A 22,103-nucleotide genomic window follows, 5' to 3' on the forward strand; every position below is an offset into this window, starting at 1 on the left:
ACAACACTGTTTAACTCTAATCATAATCTGAACATGGCGTTCGTACATTCATTACCGCTAAATGGACAGTTTTTACATGACAAATGGATTTATAACCCTTCAATGAGCACTACCGAGCAGGAAAAGAGTAATTTAGCTCACTAACAAATCTTTTTCATTAATTGACTACGTAAACTAAACGAGCTGAGGCAATGTTCCATGGAACTTACTCATTACATTGCTCAGATGACTTTAGCAGTCTGGAGATGGATTTTAAATTCACATGAAATCTCATCATGCAAAAACTGCTGTGCAAAAAAGTAAACATCGTTGCATGGACTGAAATAGCAAAAGATATGTTGATATGACAAAAAAGAATTAAAAATATCTATTTTTTTCACATGTTCTAGAAGCCAAGTGATGAGAATACAACATTCAAACTTGACTGAGAACATTCTCAACATGTAATACCTATCCGCTTTCAAAGTGGGAGGTTTATACTGAACATAGTACCTGTCCTTCCGTCCGTCGGTCCATATTTTTTTTCATTGCTAGAATTGATCTTTACATTATACTGTAACGTATATAAAAGGGGAACATACATTACGGACATCGAATGTCATTAGCCGAGAACAGTGTTATACTCCATGACAAAGTGAACATACGTAAGACAAGCACTCACTGTCAAAACTGTACATGCTGGGACGAATCAGGCATTATGCGATATCAATACATAACAAGTAAAAACCAAAAAAAAATGGAATATAGGAACGCCTATTATCTCCATCTATGTGACAGACTGTTCCATGATTTGACTGGTCAATGTCTACGAATGTGATTTTAGACTTTCCAAAGCTGTTATATAATAATTGAAGATTGTTTCTAAGAATTAATCATGACTGTGTCAAATTTTTGACTGAAGTTATATTTCTCTGGATATTAAATGCACAGTTTTAAAGAGGAAATACAGATTTCAATAAATATGATGTAAAAATTTTAATGACGCATGTTCATTGTATTCGAAAACTGCTGCGACTTAAATAGTCTTGGAGTCATATAGTCTTCTTTCTAGACAATTCGCAAAGTACTTCCTTATTTTGAGTCATACAGATATCAAAACTTTATGAATGACATTTACTTAAAAGTTTGGGAACATTACGTCATTCCATTTATCTTGTGTATATAGTTTAATGCCGATCTCAAAAGGGCACGATAGCTGCAACAGGTCACATTGCCAATTATACTGCCTTGGTATCATTGCTATAGGGAATAAATATATTGAAGATTATTTATTCTACTGCTTCCAAATTTGACTGGAATCAAATTTTCTATGATTGATAGTAAGTACTGGAAAGTCGACCATCATGCTTTATTTCTTCAGGGAAAATTGGAGACATGCTAGCGAAAATCTGGCTCTTTCTGTTGTCTTGCGATGTATTGGAATTTCGTTGTGATGTTACATTTACTTTCAACACCTACAGTTAAATCTTTTGTTTTTGCTAAAGGTAGCTTAGCCAGTTGTTAAAAAGGTTGATTAAATGGACTAGAAACCTACTCAAAGAAGGATAACTCCGTCTCCTAGTAGTGGTCTGAGGTTACAATTACTTTCCATGTTAAAAAAAAAATATGAATTTTAAAATTTCCCTCTGAATTCCCAGGATAAATGTGGTTCATAAGGTGCATGGATAGCTTGGGAAAATAAGCCTTCAAAATTATTATATTACTGTAATGGTGTTTGAAGGAATTGTAACAAAATTGTGTAAATAATTCTGAAAATCCATATTTTTACCTTTTTTGATAACTGACAGCAAGGAGGCAAACTACTCACGCATGTAAACAGTTTTCATACACTTTTTTAGTAAATTATAATTCTTATTTTAAAGTAAACTTTCCCAGCTCTATTTTGACCATTTTACATCACCATACACACAGATTATGCACTTACAATGCAAAGATCTAGGTTCAGTGTGTTTTGATACTACACAGATGGATGACTATAGTGTTTCATTTGTCTCTCTTCATCTAAATACAAATTGTTTTAAAACATACCCATGAATGAATAAATAAATTGTCAAATCTATCACTTTTGCAAATTTATGAAGGCCTTCATTTTGAATTTACCACTTGATATACTTTGAAGAGTAACAATGATTTCCAGTCCTTTGCTTCTCAGTATGGGATTTCATTCACTGACAGGTACTAATACAATAGCAGTTAAGTTGTAGGTACAGAATAAAGCTTATATATCATAAAGATAAAAAATAGTTTTTTTTTCAAATAGGCAATGGGTAAATAAGTTTTTAGACAACTTGGTATACAACATAGTACACAAATTAAACTGGACGGATTTTATACAATTTTATCAAAGACAGGTACATACAATTGTATAAATATGATAACATTTAAGAACAATGATTAATAATCTACAAGTATCACAGTTCATCAATTGTCATTTGTGAAGCATAGTCTTTATAGAGTACAGTGCCTTTATCTGGGTCTACTGCAGCAGACAACATTTCATCCATTTCCTCTTGTGTGAATGGTTCACCTAAAACAGAAACAGAATTGGAATTAATCATGTGGTAAGCAAACATAGTTTTTGTTCAATATAACAAAGGCATATTGTTCATCATCTTTCTGGAAAATTTCAACACTGGCAAATCATTAGGCCATTCAAAGTTATAATACCTTGGTTCTCAGCCAACTTTTCATGTAATAAATGAGAGGGGGAATTACTTTTGACATTTTAATTGCCCTCAAGAAGTGATGCATTTGCATCTTATATTGTTCATAGTCTTTAATTATCATAGATAAAAAAAAACTTTTATAGGAAGTTGCTTTTCCCTCTTCATCTTGCCATAAAAATAATTGATGAGGCACCCACAAAAGAGACACTGGAGGGCCAGGGAACCAAGTAAATAACTGTGTGAGGCCTTTTTTGTCCCTTTTATACACACTTGTTTAAGTGTAAACAATGGAAATGGTCACAATGCAGATATAAAATGTCCCCATACAAAGTCATAGACAAATGTCTTATCTACAAGATTCAGAAAAAAAACACATGTCAAACTACTGAGAGATTAAGTTTTCTTACAGTAAAGGAATTGGTAGTGTCAACCTTCCCTAGTGTTCCCAAGTGATGACTGTTTTTATGAAGGCCAAACAAAAATTTTAATGTGGTCAAAGTGGAAAGAAATATTTTTCTACAGTCTTACCTTCTTCCATCATATATTTTGTGAGTTCTTCGGTTAGTAAATGACCTTTACCCTCCTGATCTAACACCTGAAATGCTTTTAATATCATATCTTCTGGCTGGGGTTTATATCTGAAAAAAAAGTTTTAAACTGTTAGAAAAGTATTTGCAGTTTACATGGTACAACAAGCATTTAGTATTTCTGGTACACATTGAATATCTTTTTCTTGATCACAATTATGAAATGAATGAGCGTTTATATTGTGTTCCCCTTCCTGACTGTAATGAAGATACAATTTCAATAAAATTTATTTACTTAAATTTCAAGGCTAATTGAATTTATGCTATCTACATGTATCAAATAATCTGAAATCATTTGGATCTTCAATTCATATATATTTAAGGGTTATACTATAATTTTACACCTTATTTTTTTCTATATTTTCATGTCTTAAATGAAAAAGAATTAAATTAAAGAAATATAAGAAAAAAATAGAGTCTAGAGTTATAAAAAAGTAAATTTAGATTTATATGAACATTGTCAGAAATCACTTTATTTTCCTAATTTAATTTTGTTTAAATTGAAAAAAAAATATTGATTCAAGTTTTTCCAATTACAAAACTTTAACCATCAACAACATTCAAACCTCTCTACTTATCAGGAATATTTATCACTTACTTCCTTTCCATAAGTGTCTTTGTCATCATCGGTAAAAACTTCTCAAATCTAATATAGCCTGTTGGTTCTTCTTCTTCAATCTTCATAAGCATAAATAGAAATACAATTAAAAGTTTGGTACAATATCATTTTTTATTTAACAACACGCACTTTGCATTCTCATTCCTATGACCGGGAAAAAAGCTTTTTTTGACATCCTCAGTGGCAGATCTAAAGGGGTGCAGAAGATATTTTCCCCACTTCCTTTAAATAGGAAAATCTTTAAGCATGAAATCTTGATTTTTCACAAATTCTAGCCCCAGCCCCCATTTTTTTTTAAATTCTATTTTCTAATTACATCCCCCACCTGTACCTGAAATTCTAGACACATGTAGTAATTGACTTCAGTGCTGAAATATTTATCTTCAACAGGATAAGACTAGTTCGAAATCTTGTTAAAAATGTATAATTCATGTATTATACATTTTAAAGGAAAACCTTTGAAAAAAAATTTCTGAATTGAGCTCCATCAAGTTTAAATTAGACCTATTGAATTGTTTCATTCAATCACTGCTTGTAAGAACTAACAATACTCCATTCCACCTCCTGTTCAGACATTATTTTGAGGATCCCATTTTTTTTTCTAAAAAAATAATGCTTTTACAGTCATGAAAGCTGAAATATGTTTGACTGATAAGGAAGTTCATCTAAGTGGACAGCCATTTGACACTAAGGAGAGGAAGGCTTGGAAAATTGCTTCGGGTCAACATATCAGTATATATTTTCACCTAAGGATTCAAATATTTATTTTTCACTTACACCAAATCAAATTATCTGCTTTATAAGAATATATTCAGGTTAGAGTGATTTGAAAGGGTCAATTTTTTTTCTAACATCTTCAAGATCAAATTACTTATGTTCAAAAAGAACTGAGTCAAACATATACTTTAAAATTCTTCTAATCCCCCACCCAAAATCTACTGGTTCCCCCTTAACAGACAGAAGAAAGGGTGTTGTTATATATGCAGTCCCTACATGAAACATTTATTACAGTAGGTCCTATTAAAATTTGAAAACCTGTCTAAACCAGACAGTACATTGTGAACCAACCACAATCTTCTGCCAGAAAGGGGTTTTTGGCTTTTGACAGTTTTCGTGATATATACAAATGTTAAGTTTTTATTCCATGCTTACCTCTGATAAAATGTCCTGCAATTCTGCTTCACTTGGAACACAACCCAGTGATCTAATAATAGTACTGATTTCTCTACAAAGAAAAATAGTTCCATTGTTCCTTTTTTTACCCATGTGTACACTTATTACTACTTGTACATACATATCATGAGAATAGGTTTAGTGAATATGTCAAAAAGGCTAACCCCACCAGGATCAAAATGTCAGCCCAAGGCTACCCATTGGTCTTCAATGAAGGACGAGGAAACCCTCACACCAAAGGGCAGGCTGCAGCTGGCTCCAAAACATTATTATACACAGGTACAGCCAGAGTTGCCCCTATCTAATCCAGTAACATAAAAATAAACTAAAGGTAAAAATGAAACAAGACATACAGAAGTCATAAATTCATGATTTGGGACAGACACAAAAAATGTGGCAGGGTTTAAGTACTTTGGCATGCTAACAACCCTACCACAATCAAACAAAGCTCTCTGTTGCCATTTCTAGAAAAGCTTAAAAATTTGTGAATAATATATTCAAAACATTGCTACATTGTCAAGGGAAGTCTCCAGAATTATTTAAAGGGTGGAGTTTCTGATGGAGAAATTTATAAAATGTAGGGTTCAGGTTATAATTTACACCCAAATCTGACACAATACTAACAAAATTTTTAGACAAACTACTCTCCTTGGACCTTCCATTGCTATCACATTGTATGTATGCATTACATATTCTTACCTGACATCAACAGTTTTATTGCTTTCATTATCAAATATATCAAATGCTTCCGTAATTCTTTTCTGTATATCAGCAATTAAAGAGTCTATAGAAATAGAAGTAAAGACATTATTTCATAACACATTTAACTTAATACAGCACATTAATATTCCACAATCTTACTGTATTTTAAGACAAACCTTAAATTGTTATTTATCTTCTCATTACGTTTACCACCATCATCAATTTTGACAACTTGGGTTCACTTTTAGATATAAACACAACATACTGTCATTTTATCTTAAAAAACAATGCAGTTGTCTGTGCACAGTTTAAGTACATACAACATGTATGTAGATAGAACTTTTTAAAAAATTTGGAACATTTCACTTTCAAGTAAAACTAGCACCATAAAATAATTTCATATGCAAATCAAAGTAAGCAAACATAACACCATAACAAACAATAAGGCAAATACTGAAAACAATTTTAAAATATCAGTTTACTTCTTTTTAGTAGATATTTCAGGAAAACCATACACCTCAGTGGCGGATCCAGAAATTTATAAATGGGGGAATCTAATCCACTATTTCACAAAGGGGTTCCAGGCTATCCTTTGCTTATTTTGGCTAAACTTTTTGCCCAGAATTAACTAAATTATGCAAATTTCAAATAAAAGAGGGGACTCAAATTCCAATAAACCTCCCCTGTATCTGCCACTGTGTCTAGCCTCATATTTCCAATACCCAATAATCAACATTGCAAAAAGCTGCTTACAGACTTACCTGTTGTACTTGCTGATTAAAATATCATACATACATGTAGTCAGAGGTTGTTTTTGAGAAGTCACACAAAGATTGAAGGATATTTTCCCCCATTAAAATGATGAGATTTTTTTCAGTTCAACATTAATAAAATAACTTAGTTCATGGATGACATAATTTTTAGTTACATGTACATGTACATTACTAAAGCATATGAAATGTAATTAAATCTTTGATTAGTGGTTCTGAATGTTAACACTGCTAGAGACTCCCCCCTCCACAAGGCATTTTCTGCTTTAAAATGATAAATATTGTAGTCCTTGATTAGTTGTTTTTGATACAGACATATGTGTTTTCATTATAAAAATAAATCAGCCTTTCAATATTTATCATTTTACAGCAGAAAATGCCAGATACGTGTGTGGCACTAGTAATGATGAACAGAAAAATGGTTAGTGAATTGTAAACAAATAATATTCTTAATTTTCATATCTTTTCACAATTTGTTTGTCAAGTTTGATGCCCATGATAATTTAGTTCTTTTACTTTGACGAACAATGTTCTGTAGTTTTAACAATCTATGGACATCTTTAAATGAGTTCATGTGACTGTCATGTGATAATTATCCACATTAAGAAAATTATGACCAATTTAAAGTACATCAATCCTTGGGTAATTTCTGAAAAAAAATTCCTAATTTAATATAAGTAAAATTTCTCCATAAATTTGATTTTGTACAATAAAATCTCTAACACTGAAATTTTTATTTGTGGCATGTTATTTTAGATCCAAAAGGAAGAAGGGCTAGACTTCTTATGATCTTAGAATTAGATATTTGATATTCTAGAAGTATTCATGGATTCATTGAGGTCAGGATTTAGAGTCATTGGATAATGTTGTGTTTTAAGTCCATTTCTTTCGTCATTTGTGGATTCAATCGTCTTATATCAATATATGTTCAACAGAAGTTCCTGATTAAATAAGACAGTCATTAGTTTTGGTAATTACAACTTTACACAGTTCGCAAAAATAGGTAATGCAGTACTCAAAACATAACTTTGACCTGGCCCTTGTGTTCAAAAAGGTAGCAGTAATCAATGGAAACTTGCTGAAATATCTTGAAATTCACCACTTAAATTCTTGAAAGGTTGTTTATTTATATGTATTTCTTAAATCATAGAAATGTCTACAGAATTAGAAGCGAAATATATTAAAATAATGAAAAATAGGTTAAGCGAGTATAAGATAATGTTTAAAATGGCCTGCACAAATTCCATATGCCATCAAAAATAGTTCACATACTAATTGTCGACTAACTGGTTTGAATAGATATGCATGTACAATGTATTTTTGATTGTGTCAATCATTGGTAAACAGAAAAATAAATACGAATTAAATTTAATTACATTAACTTAAATCACGGTTTTAACAGAGTTCCCTTCCGTTTTGGACGGCAGTATTATACACGTAGTAAAAAAACATTTTAATGTGAAATTGTATCCTAAAAAGCTACGATATTGCATCATGTGTTTCCTCGTATTTTACTTTTTAATCGTACCTGCATTTTCTTTCTGTTCTGCGTCCGCCATCTTGTTTATTTGGTTGCTACTCTACGAATTCATGACATGTCGTCCCCTAAATTCTCGGCCTAAACTAACAATGCCTTTTTAATAATTATAAGGAAATGACGAGACAAATGTAAATGCGTCGATTCGTAGTAAAACTATGTAAAAATATCAGACCTCGTTTAATTGTCCAAATTTTCTTTTTACAGATGTGCTACTTATAGACGACACAAAAAACAGACAGACGTAAAAATATTTTTTTCAGTATTTACACAAGAAAACACTTATGAAGAACTGCCTCCTCCTGTCAAAAATTATTCACCCATGCCAACCATAAACGTTATCATATAAGGCAGAGAAAAATAACCCCAAAAAATGTAATTCATCCAGTGTCACCACGTCAAAACTACTACATTCTAAAGGGGCATATACCATAAATCGGTGACAACGGCATTATAATATCTTAAGACATGAATTTGAACACACATATCAAGAGCAATACCTCAAAATCAAATAAAAGCATAGGCTAATTAAGAAGAAACATGCAGATTCAAAACACTGAAGCAAAAACACTAGTAAGGCACAGACCATTTTCTTCTCGAGGGAGGAATTATTGAAATTTTATGTTTATTAAAACCAACATAGTAAAGTAGTGTGATAATAATTGAATCATACGTTTTTCCTTTCCGTATCTGAGTTAAAAAATAGTTGCTCAAAATTGGAATTTTTATACAAAATAATCCCAAGCACCCTCCTCACCCCAGTATAAAAAGCAGGCCGTGTGAGATCCAACGTTTGAAACCTCCTCAGTCAGATCTAACCAAGGTTACTGCTCAAGTGTATTGTCACCTCAGACAGGAAAACTAAAAACAACAAAAATATACCACAATACCAATAGTTACAGATTAGAAAAAAGGAGAAAACATACAAGAGTCATAATGCTATACTAAATAATTCATAATTTAATTGCAGTGGACCAAAAACTCTAGTACATCAATCCAAACCATTTCAAAATACACATAACACAACCCATTACAATACCAACTTATAATAAATGGCAGGACTAACTTTATAAATACAGTTACTTTTCCCTTTAGTACGCGTATGTGCTGTCCACAGGTTACATGATCACACAGTATTTGAGTAAGGTTGGTTTTATTATCTTATCGAAAGGATCTACGGGGCTCCGAATGGGACTCTTGTGGTTTTGTACTCAAAATTCAATTTTGTACAGACAAAAGTGAATTTTGTTCAACAAAAATGAATTCTGATTAACAAAATTTATAACTACTACAAATTTTCAATTTTGTGAGACAAAAGTCTATTTTGTGTCACCAAAGTCAATTTTGTGTCATAAAATTGAATTTTGTGACACAAAATAAACTTTTGTCTCACAAAATTGATTTTGATTACAAAAAGATCAAGTCCCATTCGGCGCCCCGTAGGATCAAGCTGAGTTTGATAGATTGATTATGAAGACGTTCCTTCTAAATAATATTGTACATACATGTAGCTTTAGTAGCCTTTTCAACCATGTGCATTTTGCATCGTTTAATATTTCCGTTTCCAGAAAAGTAAACACCAAGGTAATTAAACCCTTTAACAATTTCAGTGTTATTATCATCATATTTAAAACTTAGGTTTTTTAGTAATATATCTAGAAAATACTATATTTTTCGTTTTATTAATGTTTACATCACAAAATATTTTAAAAGTACACGTAATGCCAACTGGAGGTCGTTTGACGATTCCAATTGAATAGCAGTCAGCATAAAGAATAGTAAACATTTTTAAAAACAGATGAAGTATGTTTTTTTTCGGCTTCGTCACTAATTGATCTTAAACCGACTACATCTGTTGAAATGAGATATTATTGCGAGTAATTAACAAATAATGAAAATGAAAAGGGATACAGGTCTTCTCCTTGTCGTAATTCAAATTAAACAATGTAGAAGTTTTATTGATTGTTGCTTGGTATTTGGTGAATGACTGTCACTCTCATTTGCAATCATATTCATATCTAAATGGCAAATATTACAGAAATTATGGAGTCTATAACAAGACCAGGAAACGCAAATACAGATGTTTTATGAGTTGTATGCTTAATAGGTTAGACATGCTTAGATCTGATCAGCCCAATGAGTTTGAAATTAGTGAATGACATAAAATAGTCAACAAGGGTTGTTTCAACATCTCAAATTGACCCCAAAACCTGGGAAAACATTTTGAAAATTTACATTCATATGTAGATAATTCATTTAAAAAAAGACTATCAGAATTAAACAAAATTTTAAAGGAAAATTAGAGTAGACTAATTTTCAGCTTGGTTATAAAGTGTCCAATAAAGAGATTTCTAATGCAATCTCTAAGCTATAAAATCTATATTAATCTTGGAGTAAGGCAAGGGGATAATTTGAACCCTTCCTTCTTCAAAATATTTATAAATGACTTTCCAACATATGTTCTTTACATGCTAAAGAATCAAACTGTCTTATGTATGATGATATAGTATTAATGTCTACATCAGTAATAGGTCTTCAACAAAGACTAGTTTAACTTGAAAAAATATTGGTGTTTAAAGGTAAATATGAAGAAGACTTAAACTGTTATATTTAACAAGGCGGGAAAAAAGATTCAGGCAGCTTACATTTCAGAACAAGGAGGTTGAGTGTGTATCTTCTTACAAATATCTTGGTACACATTTTCCAGCATCAGGAAGCTTTAATATTGCAAAAAATGATTTATATAATAATGCATTCAAAGCCTTTTATAAATTGAAGAAATACTTTTGAAGTATTGGACCTGGAGTCAAATCATTTTTATGTAACTCAGAAATTTGGGGAAGTTACAATATTTCATTAAAAAAACTATGTTCTGGTCAATTTGATCCAGATGATTTTTTCAAGACTCTTCAGTGTGAGAAACTCCACCTTAAGTTTTCTAAATGTGTTCTTGGTGTGCATAAAAAAAGTGTCAATTTTGCTGTTTTATCAGAACTTGGTAGATTTCCTCTGCACTATGATGTTTTAAAATCATTGATAAGTTGAGGATATCGACTTGAAAACCTTACCGATTTTGAACTTTTGAAGGATGCTTTTTTTGTGTTGTAATCTATACATCATAGCAACAAATTGTCATGGTATTCTATGGTAATTTAAAATAAGAGAATATCTAAATACATTTATTGACCAAAAATTTAAAGATTTTGGTCAATTTAAATTTAAAAGATATTAAAAAACAACTTGATCAACACATATAGAGATAGTTGATACTCCACAAAAGCTAAATTTGAAAATTGCAAATTATACACATACTTTAAATTAAAACAGTATTTTGGTTTTGAGAATTATTTAACTGAAATTTAAAAAATTTGAACTAAGAAAATCTATTATTAAATTACGTATATTCAGCTCATAGACTTATGATTGAGATGGATCGATACTCTAACGTTCCTAGAAATGAACGTTTTTGAAACAAATGTCTGGTAAATGCTGTAGGAGATGAAACTCATTTTTTGATAGTGTGTGAAAATATTTTCTAATGATAGAAAGGTTCTTTTTGAGTTGGTTGAAAACGAAGTTTCAAAATTTCAAATTTTAAGATAATGAACAAAAATTTATTTCTTCTCACTTCTGAAAACCAGAAAGTACTTAGAACGGTTGGAAAATTTATTTGCAGCAATGTGTAATATATCTGTATTACGTAATTGTACTTTTCTAACGAATCAATGCTCTTTTCCTCTTTGTATGTATGCTATACTCGTGTAGCCCCCTGTGGGCCCTTAATTGGCAATAAATATGTTCCATGTTCTATGCATAACATTAAAGATAGATGTAGGGATTTCACGTTTTCTAATATTACTATTTACACGTCGAATATCAATATTATTTTGGAAAAGAGCGGGGTTTTCGTTTTGTTTTATTTTGTTTTTGTTTTGTTTTTGATTGTTTTTGTTTTGAGGGTTTTGTTTTTTGGGGGGGGTGCACCTTTTTAGTTTTATGAAGTCATAAATTTAAGTCATTTTTTATAGAGTTTAATATCTGTTATGGCTGTGCCGAGAAGTATATTCTTCAGTGTCGTGATGGATCGTGCAAAGTGCAAACGTGCATAGTCTGAAGAAAATAGTATTGACCGTGTGTTGTGTGGACCGAATCGCACGATTCCTTTAAAGAACGAAACATAAAATACAAGAACACTTACTACATAATAAACATTACCCCAACATTATTATTATTTTTTATTTATTTATTTATTTTTATTATTATTATTTTTTTGCTTTGTTTGTGTTTGTGTTTGTGTTTTGTTTTGTTTTGTTTTGTTTTGTTTTGATGTAATTCTAAAGTTTTACAAACTACACAACCCAGGTCTTGCATGACTGCCCTGTAGGTCAAACTTACCAAAAATTGGCCTACTCCCAGACCCCACGTGGGTCCGAGAGCGTTTCCCCACTCTAACTATTTAGGAGTACGTCAACGTGTAGAGTGTAAAATTTATAATTGCATTAACTGTTTATATCATTACAACACGCTAACATCATTGGACAATCGGCTTTACACGTGATGTTTCAATGAAACTAATCTCGAGCTATTTATATAAGCATGTATAGGGGATAAGTCTGTGCGTGGGGTTCCAGTCATTTCCAGGGTGTAGCAGGCGCGGATCCAAGGACTGGCGTACCGGGCGTACGCCCCCCTAAATCGGTAAGAAAAAAAATCACCACAAGTTTCACCCCATAATATTTTTTGCCTTGCTTTGCACGGCATTTAATTCAATTAACGCCCCCTCTAAACTCAAACCCTGGATCCGCCCCTGTGTAGTCCTAGTTTCATAGCAAATCTGCCTCCGTCGTCATTACAAATTTTAGTGACTTGTATTTTATGTGTTGCATAAAGTTGTGTGTATTTTGTAGGAGATCTGTTAACCATGCCTCATATATATAGAACCCTTAAACTGTGGAAATATTTATCACCATCAACTTCTTCTTCTATAGGCCACATGCAACTTTATGGGGACTACTCGTATTGATCTCTGTGTGATATTAAAGAAATAAATAAGAGAAACTAATGATTTGTAAATATAAGAATTGAATGTTTAATTTTTCAGTTTTCATCGGCGTGTAAAAGCTTCACCAGTCGACATGAAGCGCTGATGAACAAGTTGAGGTTTACTATACATTCAATGTTTATCGGAGAAGTTGGGCGGTGCAATTTTTCTTCCCTCTTCAAAATAGCTAAAAAAAATTCAGGCCCAATTAACTGTCAAAGCAGAAAAAACTAGTCGCCCAGCAAAATATTGTACAAGTTTCATTGAATAGATTCATTTACCACCAACTTTATCTTTATTGTTGAAACTGTTGTACTAACATATACCTAACTAATAAATATTTAAACAAGGTATAAATTAAGGCTCCATTCTTATGGAGTACTTGCATAATTACCTTTTCGTATAATTGTTGATGATTTTCTTCTTTTTTTAACAATTTCATTTTTTTTAAATTAGACTTTTAGATGTATATAATCTCTGGGACTACAACTGACATCTGTTCTCCCCTGGAAGAAGAAGAAAAAGAAGGGAAACGTTCCTGACCAGCACCTGTACAATACTGAAAAAAATATCTTTCTGTCCAGCTGTAAGAGAATTGAAAATATGTGTGCCCTGTATGCACCGGCCCAGTAGTCTTATAAATATTGAACGGTCCCGTACTGGACTTGTATTTCAACAGGCTAGGTACCCTGATGAAAACCAATATTGTTTATCTCTACTTATTGGCTCTTTTCTCCATACATATATGACAGACTTAATTAAACAAGTAATATCTTTCAAAAAGATAGCCGACGCATATTCTCGCTTTGTTAATACCCAAATCTGAGTAAGATTTTATTTGTTGAACTGTGTGATCATTGTACTATGTTTCATATTTCAATTATTTCATTGGTCCAACAAGTAAATCATTGTATTTCCAATTATTCAATTTATAAAAGATTGTTCAATATAGAAAAGCGATCGAAAATATTCCGGCCTTATATACTTCACAAACAAACAAGCAAACCCTTAGTTTGTGACAAAAAGAGATAAAAGGATTTTTGAAGGAGGGACTATATATGAAATGACAGAATACAGAATACAGAATTTTAATTTTCCAATCAAGGAGCCCATTGCTGAGCATGATAACCAATATACAATCAAGCAAATATAATAGTAAATAAATAAACATAAGATTGATTTGACAATTATTAGTATGATTGTGCACATGAAATGATTTTTTTTTTAAAATGGAAATAAAAATTCAGAAATAAATAAACAATAATAAACATACAAATGTCAAGTTTTGAGAATTTTTATAATATGCTATTATAAAGTATTACACCATGACCCAGATCAAGCATCTATGCTTGTTAAAAGCTCAATTCTTTTCAAGTGAAGTTCATCATTTAGCTGCTGAAGACCCATAACGACACCAATATCTTCAGATGACATAAGCCAGATAAATTTGTCTGATATTGATAGATTTTGAAACTTTTATATTCTAAATTAATTTTATTGATGAAAGTTTTTCTTTGATCACTTATAATTAAACATTTGCATTCCAGTAGGAAATATGCTTTTCATCTTCCACAATAAATTGCATAATTTACATAAACAATGTTTTGCCTCGACCCCAAATTGTGTATACGTCCCTTTTCCAATTCTAGAGAGTGATCACTAATTCTTAATTTGAACAGGAGTCTTTTTTGTTCCCTATTACCCTGATTCAAATAGGTTTCATAATTAAAATATGTTTTAAACAATCTATTATTTTTATGTTTATTTCCCGTACCTGGCTTTTTGTCATCATTAAACAATTTTTCTTGCCATAAATCTATAAATTTAGTTCTCAAAGCTACCTATTTTGTTCATAATATGGCCAGCTTTGAACTTTAATTTGTCATTTGGAAAATCTTCTATAATTTTAAATACTTTAAAATATTTTGAACACAACAATACCAGGACTCTTTCTGACATTCGTTCCTCAAGAAAAAGTAGGTAAATTGTATATACCAAAATGGCAGCCTCTATGAAATTGTAAACAATTTTTGAGTTAAAATAGTGATCCGATTTACCGGTAAGAACCACAGCAAGCACCACGGGACCTACAAAGGAACACTACACGAATTTTGTTTTTATTTCGCATAATTTTGAATAAAACTTATCAGAAAAACCAATATCTGTGCTATTAATCGTTTTTTATTGACGAAGGCTATATTATATTATATAGCACCACTATAATATATATATATATACAATAGAGGTACATTGTCGAAAATTATTGAAGATACGTGATGAGGCGAGCTATTTCCCCCGTTCCAAGCCGAATACACATATCTTCAATAATTTTCGACAATGTACCTATATTGTTTTTATCCTGTTATATTAATAGTTTTGTGCGTGTGTACATTTTTAAAATAAAATTTTAAAATGCATATTCCCTGAGAAGCCCCGATCGTTAAACCCGAAGAAAAAAAATTAATACGCATGGCGCATGACTCAGTAAACATTGAAATTCAATCCGCATACATTGTATGAGTTGCAAAAAACGGACTTAGCACATCGGATCATGTAAACAAAATGGACTGTCTAATCAATATACAAACGAACCAGTGGGTTCATTTGACATTTTCTGAGGATTAGATAATTAACAGTCCGGAGCATAGCATACCATCCAATATAGAATGGAGATGGAGTTAAGTTTCTGAGTGAATTCAAGTTGATGATATATGTTATTCGTTATTTAACAAAAGCAAATGAGCAACTAGGACTCCACTAAAAATTGGGAGCATGGACCAGGTGCATCAGTAGGATAAGCGTCCTCTGCTTTTCTAGAAACAACCACCGAGTTGCTTATAAAATGTCAAGTCCGGGGTAGACAAAAGAGGAAAGGATAACTATGACACGTTGAACATATTAGTTCTCATGGTGCAGATGGATACACTGTAACAATCCACGAGTTAATGATGACGACCATAAAATTTCTGTAGTTATGATTTCAATCTTGTAGCAATTGTAAGCAGTCTAGCGCGATACAAATAAGTCTGCGTAGCTACCACATGCTCTGGCATAACGTATGAGGTGTAATATGAAAACTCAATACGCAGTCGGTAAAGGGATATTGCTACAGATGAATGGAAAGTTGACAATACGAAATGAAAAGACATCGCATTTGTTGTATAGTTTGGTTAAAAGTTTTCATTTACCATCGATATCAAAGTGTAGGTAAAAATATGATGCTGATTTTACAGTGTCTGCGTGTATAGTTTTCTTAATCAAGTTCTTTGGGATAGATGCGATGTATAAATCCCGGAAACTAGGATTGTTTAACAATACATCATATATATATATAGCGGAAACTGAACTAGGCAAACGACGTTCTATCTTTTGGAACAGATCAGCGGCAAAATCTGCTTCATAAGAGAGAATGAATAGGTCAGCAAGTAGTGGAGCACAATTTGTTCCCACTGGAATGTCGACCTTTTTTTTTCTTTTTTGAAAAACGCGTGCACCACACTGGACAAATATGTTGTTGATTACAAATCCCAGCAACTTGAAAACAACTTCTTCAGTTATGGAGGATAATTTGGAATCATTTTTTACAAAGTGTAATTAAGGGATCCGGGATCCAAGATTCTAGCAGAAGCCAAAATAATGAAATCCAGGGACAATGACCAGTGGAAAACAAACACAAACAACATAAAACATAAATTAACCAAAAATAATACATACAAAGTAACAAAAGTAAATGAGCAACTCCGACTCCACTAAAAACTGGGACATGGACCAGGTGCATCGGCAGGGTAAGCGTCATCTGCTTTTATAGAAACATCGCCGAGTTGTATAAAAAGTTAAAAAACCATAGGTTTAATGCTGTTGTATTTTGATAATAATCTTGAATTGAGTGTTTTCAGAAGATCTTTCAAAATATTCAGGATCCATATTGAATTAATACAACTACGGGAGTAATAAGTGTTGTGGTCGGACTGTAGACCCTTTTTGACATCTGTGTAGTTTTGTTTGTACGAATTCTTTTTGGGGTTTTGGAATTAAGTTCATAGACGGTACATCACAATTATCGTCTTTGGCAGAGACAAAAAGAAGATTTATGGTTTTTCACTATCTCTTCTTTGGAGAGTGTGGTAGCAGTAAAGGTCTTTTCCTACGTCTACCTCTGATAATGCATATTGGATGTAATGCGTTTTATCACAGAAACAATGTTGTTTTGGGCATTGTCTGCTGATACGACAACATATGTCATGTATAGTAGACAATGTTTTATGAAAACTGATGTAGCGTTGACACTAATTGACCTACTTAAAACTTTCATACGTTTCAAAATTAAAGAATTCATAGCCTTTACCCACTCTGGCGGCGAATCAATTTTTCCATGATCTCGTTTCATCTATTTTTTTGCGTAGTCCTCCTACAAGTGTGAAATTCTTACAGTTACTGTTAAAATGTTGGCAACAGAGTATGTAACATTTTGCAATACAACCAAACCATTACATGTTTCTCATGCACCACTACTAGCAGGTTTCTCATTCATTACACATATGTATAATGAATCACACTTTAAAATAGGGTGAGACATGGCGTATTTTACTTAACTACCCCAAATTTGAGATAAAGGACACCACAGTCAGCTTAATACATATCATGTCCTATGACATCCCCGGCACGGTTATAGCATTTCGATGGGTCAAATTCAATAAAGTTGAAAATAATTTTGAAAAGTGGACCAGTCAACGATCGAAGTGCAATATTTTATTAACAAGAAATTACAAAAATAACAATTACAAATTAACAGAAGTGAAATAGCAACCCGGGTTATACTAAAAAACTGAAGTAGGGGCCAGGTGCTCCGATAGGGTAAGCGTCCTATGCTTTTCTAGAAATACTAGACGAGTTGCTCATAAAATGTCACCTCCCGGGTAGACAAAAAAAAAAGGCAAACTATGAAAGAGGTAACAAACCGTTTGACATGGTGACCTGGCTTTAAATAACACCAAACAATCAATTAAATTCACTCAAAAACGTAACTCAACCTCTTTTAAATATACAGAAAAATATGCTTACAAAATGCTGGAATTTTTAATCGACAACATATTTGTCCATGTGGTGGACGCGTTTTCCAACCAACGGTCGGCATTCCAATGGGAACAAATTGTACTCCTCTACTTGCTGACCTATTCCTTCACTCTTATGAGGCTGACTTTATAGCTGATCTGATCCGAAAGAAAGAATATCGTTTAGCTAGATCCTTTAATCTCAGTTTCCGCTATATAGATGACGTATTAATTTTAAACAATCTTAATTTTGGGGATTTGATACATTGCATCTGCCCCAAAGAACTTGAGATAAAGGATACTACAGACACTGTGAGGTCAGCCTCATATCTTGACCTACACTTAGAAATCGATGGTAAAGGAATCTGTGGCAACATTCCTTCAGTACCTGCGTATGGAGTGTTCATATCACAACTCATGTTTTACTTCGGACTCCTATGGAAACCTCGACAAATGTCAAATTTTAAATTATACATCGATTGGACTATTCGTTTTGTTCACAGGCCCCATGGTGCTAAATCGGTTTTTGGCGGTTCAAATGCGTGAAATACACGAATATGTACCTGACACCGTATAGTTACATGGTCCGCTGGGCTCCAGACCCTTATAGAATCCTTTACACATGTTTAATGAACCCATTGGTCCATTTATATATCGATTGGACTATTCGTTTTTTTCACATGCCAGGTGGTGCTTAGTCCGTTTTTGTAGGTTCATATACGTGAAATACACGATTTCGTACCTTGACACCATAGATTTACATAGTCCGCTATGCTCCGGACCCTTATAGAATACTTGGCACATGTTTAATAAATACACTAGTCCATTTATGTATCAATTTGACCATTCGCTTTGTTTACAGGCCCCATGGTGTAATTCCGCTGTTGGTGGTTCATATACGTGAAATACACGACTTTGTATTTAGACTATAGACTTACATTGTCCGCTGGGCTCTGGACCCTTACAAAATCAGTGACATATGTCGAATGGACCCACTGAATCATTTATACATCGATTGGACCATTCGTTTTGTTCACAGGCCCCATGGTGCTAAATCTTTTTTTTGCGGTTCATATGCGTGAAATACATGAATATGTATTTACAGGGTCTGCTGGGCTCAAGACCTTCATAAAATCCCTGGCACATATTTAATGGATGTACTGGCCCATTTATATTTCGATTGGACCATTTGTTTTTTCACATGCCCGATGTTGCTTAGTCCGTTTGGGAGGTTCGTATACCATAAATTTACATGGTCTGCTTGGCTCTGGGCCCTTATAGAATCCTTGGCACATGTTTAATAAATACACTGGTCCATTTATGTATCAACTGGAACATTCGCTTTGTTTACAGGTACCATGGTGCTTTTGTTTACAGGTACCATGGATGGTGCTTTTGTTTACGGGTACCATGGTACTAAGTCGTCTTTTTGGCGGTTCATATACGTGAAATACACGAATATGTACCTATAACCATATATAGATTTACATGGTCCGCTGGGCTCCGGACCCTTATAGAAACCTTGGCACATGTTTAATGAATACACTAGTCCATTTATATATCGATTGGACCATTCACTTCGTTCACAGGCCCCATTGTGCTAAATCCGCTTTTGGCGGTTCATGTGTGTGAAATGCACGAATATGTATTTAAATGGTCCGCTGGGCTCAAGACCCTCATAGAATCCCTGGCACAATTTTAATGGACGCACTGGTCCATTTATATATCAATTGGACTATTCGTTTTGTTCACAAGCCCTGTGGTGCTTCGTCCGTTTTTTGGTGGTTCATATACATGTACGTGAAGTACACTACTTTGTACTTAGACCATAGACTAACATTGTTAGTCTAACATTATTAGACTAACAAGGCTCTGGACCCTTATAAAATCATTGGCACATGTCGAATGGACACATTGATTAATTTAAATATCGATTGGACCATTCGTTTTGTTCACAGAACCCATGGTGCTAAGTCCGTTTAGTTGGGTGTACACCGTAACTGGTGAGCTTCCCCTACCGGACTGGTGGTGCTTATCGTGGTAGTTGCCTCGTATACATGTTCATCCCAACCATTGGCTCTATACTCATTGTTAAAATGTAGTATATGCAGTGGTGTATGAAGAATTACAGATTTTGATAGAAATGTAATGACGGAGACCTTGAAAACTGAGAATAAAACCTACTGTATTTGCAAAATTTTATATTTGGACCTTTGGCAAAATACATAATTTAACAGTTTTAACCCCATGTCATCTTGAAAACTTAGTATTAACTGATTTGCATATAAGAACAAGGCTGTTGTTAAAACTTTGACATATTAAGAGTTTATATAATAATCTGAAAGAATCAGATGGTTTCCAAAAATACATTAAAACAAATGCATCATAATTTGTTTGATCATTAACAGATGATAGATAGTTGAAAAGAAGCGAAACACACTCCAAATAAACTTTAAAAAGTTAACATTAAGTAAGTGCCGATGCCTTTGTTCTGTTGATAATAAAATATGATGTGGTTCGCGTATCTTATCACATTTTCATATCAATTTTTATTGCTATAACATGTAGATGTCGATCTAACATTTGTGTCGTCTTGTGCTGATACATTATCATGAACTTTCTACATTGTTTAAAGTTGATATCGGACCCAAAACTATAAATATTGAAGTCTCTCTCTCTCAGTCCAGCACTTCAAATCATATATATATACATTGTACATATATGATTTATTTCATACAAAAACGTTCGAATCAAATAAGTTTTAAATATAAAATGTTAAATGATACATACAAAGAAATGAATTTAAAAAAGTTAGATTCATTTTACTGTTTCAAACTTTGCAGCCATTGCAAAATAAAACCATAGAAGAAAACGACAACCTTACCTGACGAATACCAAATAAAGAAAGTGCCAGGTTATAAGACATTCGTCTTGTTTTTACCTGTCAAGGTAAACTTAATATGTTATGCATAACATCGATCACAAGAAAAACAAATTACGTCTAAAATGGTCGCTAAGTGTAGCAGCTGTTTACCATCATTTTTAAGTTCCAACGTTGTTTTGAAAAGATGGAAATGTTTTAATGGAACAATTAATCCCATGTAATATCTACATTTGTATCTATTTCCATAGAACGTTTATATAATTATAAGGAAAGTACAACATGTTTAAACAGGATACTTTCGAACTTGGGATGTCATTCGGTTTGCCAGATGTCAGTTGCGGATCCAGATCCAGGGGGCACCCACCCCCACCCCCCTTAGAAAAACAAATGTTGAAAAATTGTGCATCCGCTACTGGATGTTCAAATGAATTTAAAATAAAGTGAATTCATCATATGTATTGTATAGACAGGTATCATTTTACTTGTAAATGGGGTCTTGTAAGAGTATTCTTGTAACAAGGAGTTGAAATATACACCTTTTATCTATTCAACATTTTCGTCTTCTGGATATAACCCGAGCGCCACCTTTAAGAAAGGATTCAGTCCTCTCCCTTCTCTACAAAGAAAACAGAATTGTGAAGGGGAGCAACTTTTTACATTGATAGTGCATTTCATACTCTTGTCTTTAATAAATTTATTCAATACTACTCATAATTCAATAATAACACGGACTTTTATAGTAGTCTACTAAACAACTATAAAATGGTGCATTTGTTGTCAATTGTACACGTTGTTAGCTTATGCATCCTGTAAGTGCTGTGATGGATTCAAATTAGGGTTCTAGGGGTTTGGAAATGTTGTTAGAAAGCTTGTTAATTCCTAGCAAAATTTGACAAAAACTTATTGGGCTTTGTAATAATGGGTATACCTGATGTTTTCACTATGAGTTATGTTTGATGTTTATTTTAAATAAACAGCTCCGGCACGAGCGTATAATATACCCATAGTTTTGTGAAAAAAACAAAACAAAAAAAATGAATGTTTTGAAATAATGCATGGCTGTACAGTATTTA

The 22,103-nt window shown here is 32.8% G+C and overlaps 1 protein-coding gene and 1 pseudogene across 2 annotated transcripts; one reads left to right on the plus strand and one right to left on the minus strand.

Moving 5' to 3' along the window:
• Window positions 1–2,312: 2,312 nt before the first annotated feature.
• LOC148624921 (dynein regulatory complex protein 8-like) lies at window positions 2,313–8,140 on the minus strand. 2 transcript variants are annotated; one of them, XM_088568046.1, is made up of 7 exons: window positions 8,046–8,091; window positions 6,509–6,520; window positions 5,745–5,829; window positions 5,025–5,097; window positions 3,852–3,931; window positions 3,195–3,304; window positions 2,313–2,527 (listed from the first exon to the last, which is right to left on the minus strand). In XM_088568046.1, the coding sequence occupies exons 1-7, from the start codon at window positions 8,074–8,076 to the stop codon at window positions 2,412–2,414; spliced, it is 507 nt and encodes a 168-aa protein (XP_088424172.1). In that variant the 5' UTR covers window positions 8,077–8,091; the 3' UTR covers window positions 2,313–2,411. The 2 variants fall into 2 exon arrangements, with proteins under 2 accessions (XP_088424172.1, XP_088424174.1); XM_088568048.1 differs by lacking the exon at window positions 6,509–6,520 and having other exon boundaries at window positions 8,046–8,140.
• Window positions 8,141–10,168: 2,028 nt separating this feature from the next.
• On the plus strand, window positions 10,169–11,593 carry LOC148624922 (uncharacterized; annotated as a pseudogene).
• Window positions 11,594–22,103: the final 10,510 nt, after the last annotated feature.

This window comes from Perna viridis, chromosome 2, assembly GCF_037379345.1.
Source record: "Perna viridis isolate PV_CMFRI_1.1 ecotype Kerala chromosome 2, ASM3737934v1, whole genome shotgun sequence".
In the NCBI taxonomy this organism is placed as follows: domain Eukaryota; kingdom Metazoa; phylum Mollusca; class Bivalvia; order Mytilida; family Mytilidae; genus Perna; species Perna viridis.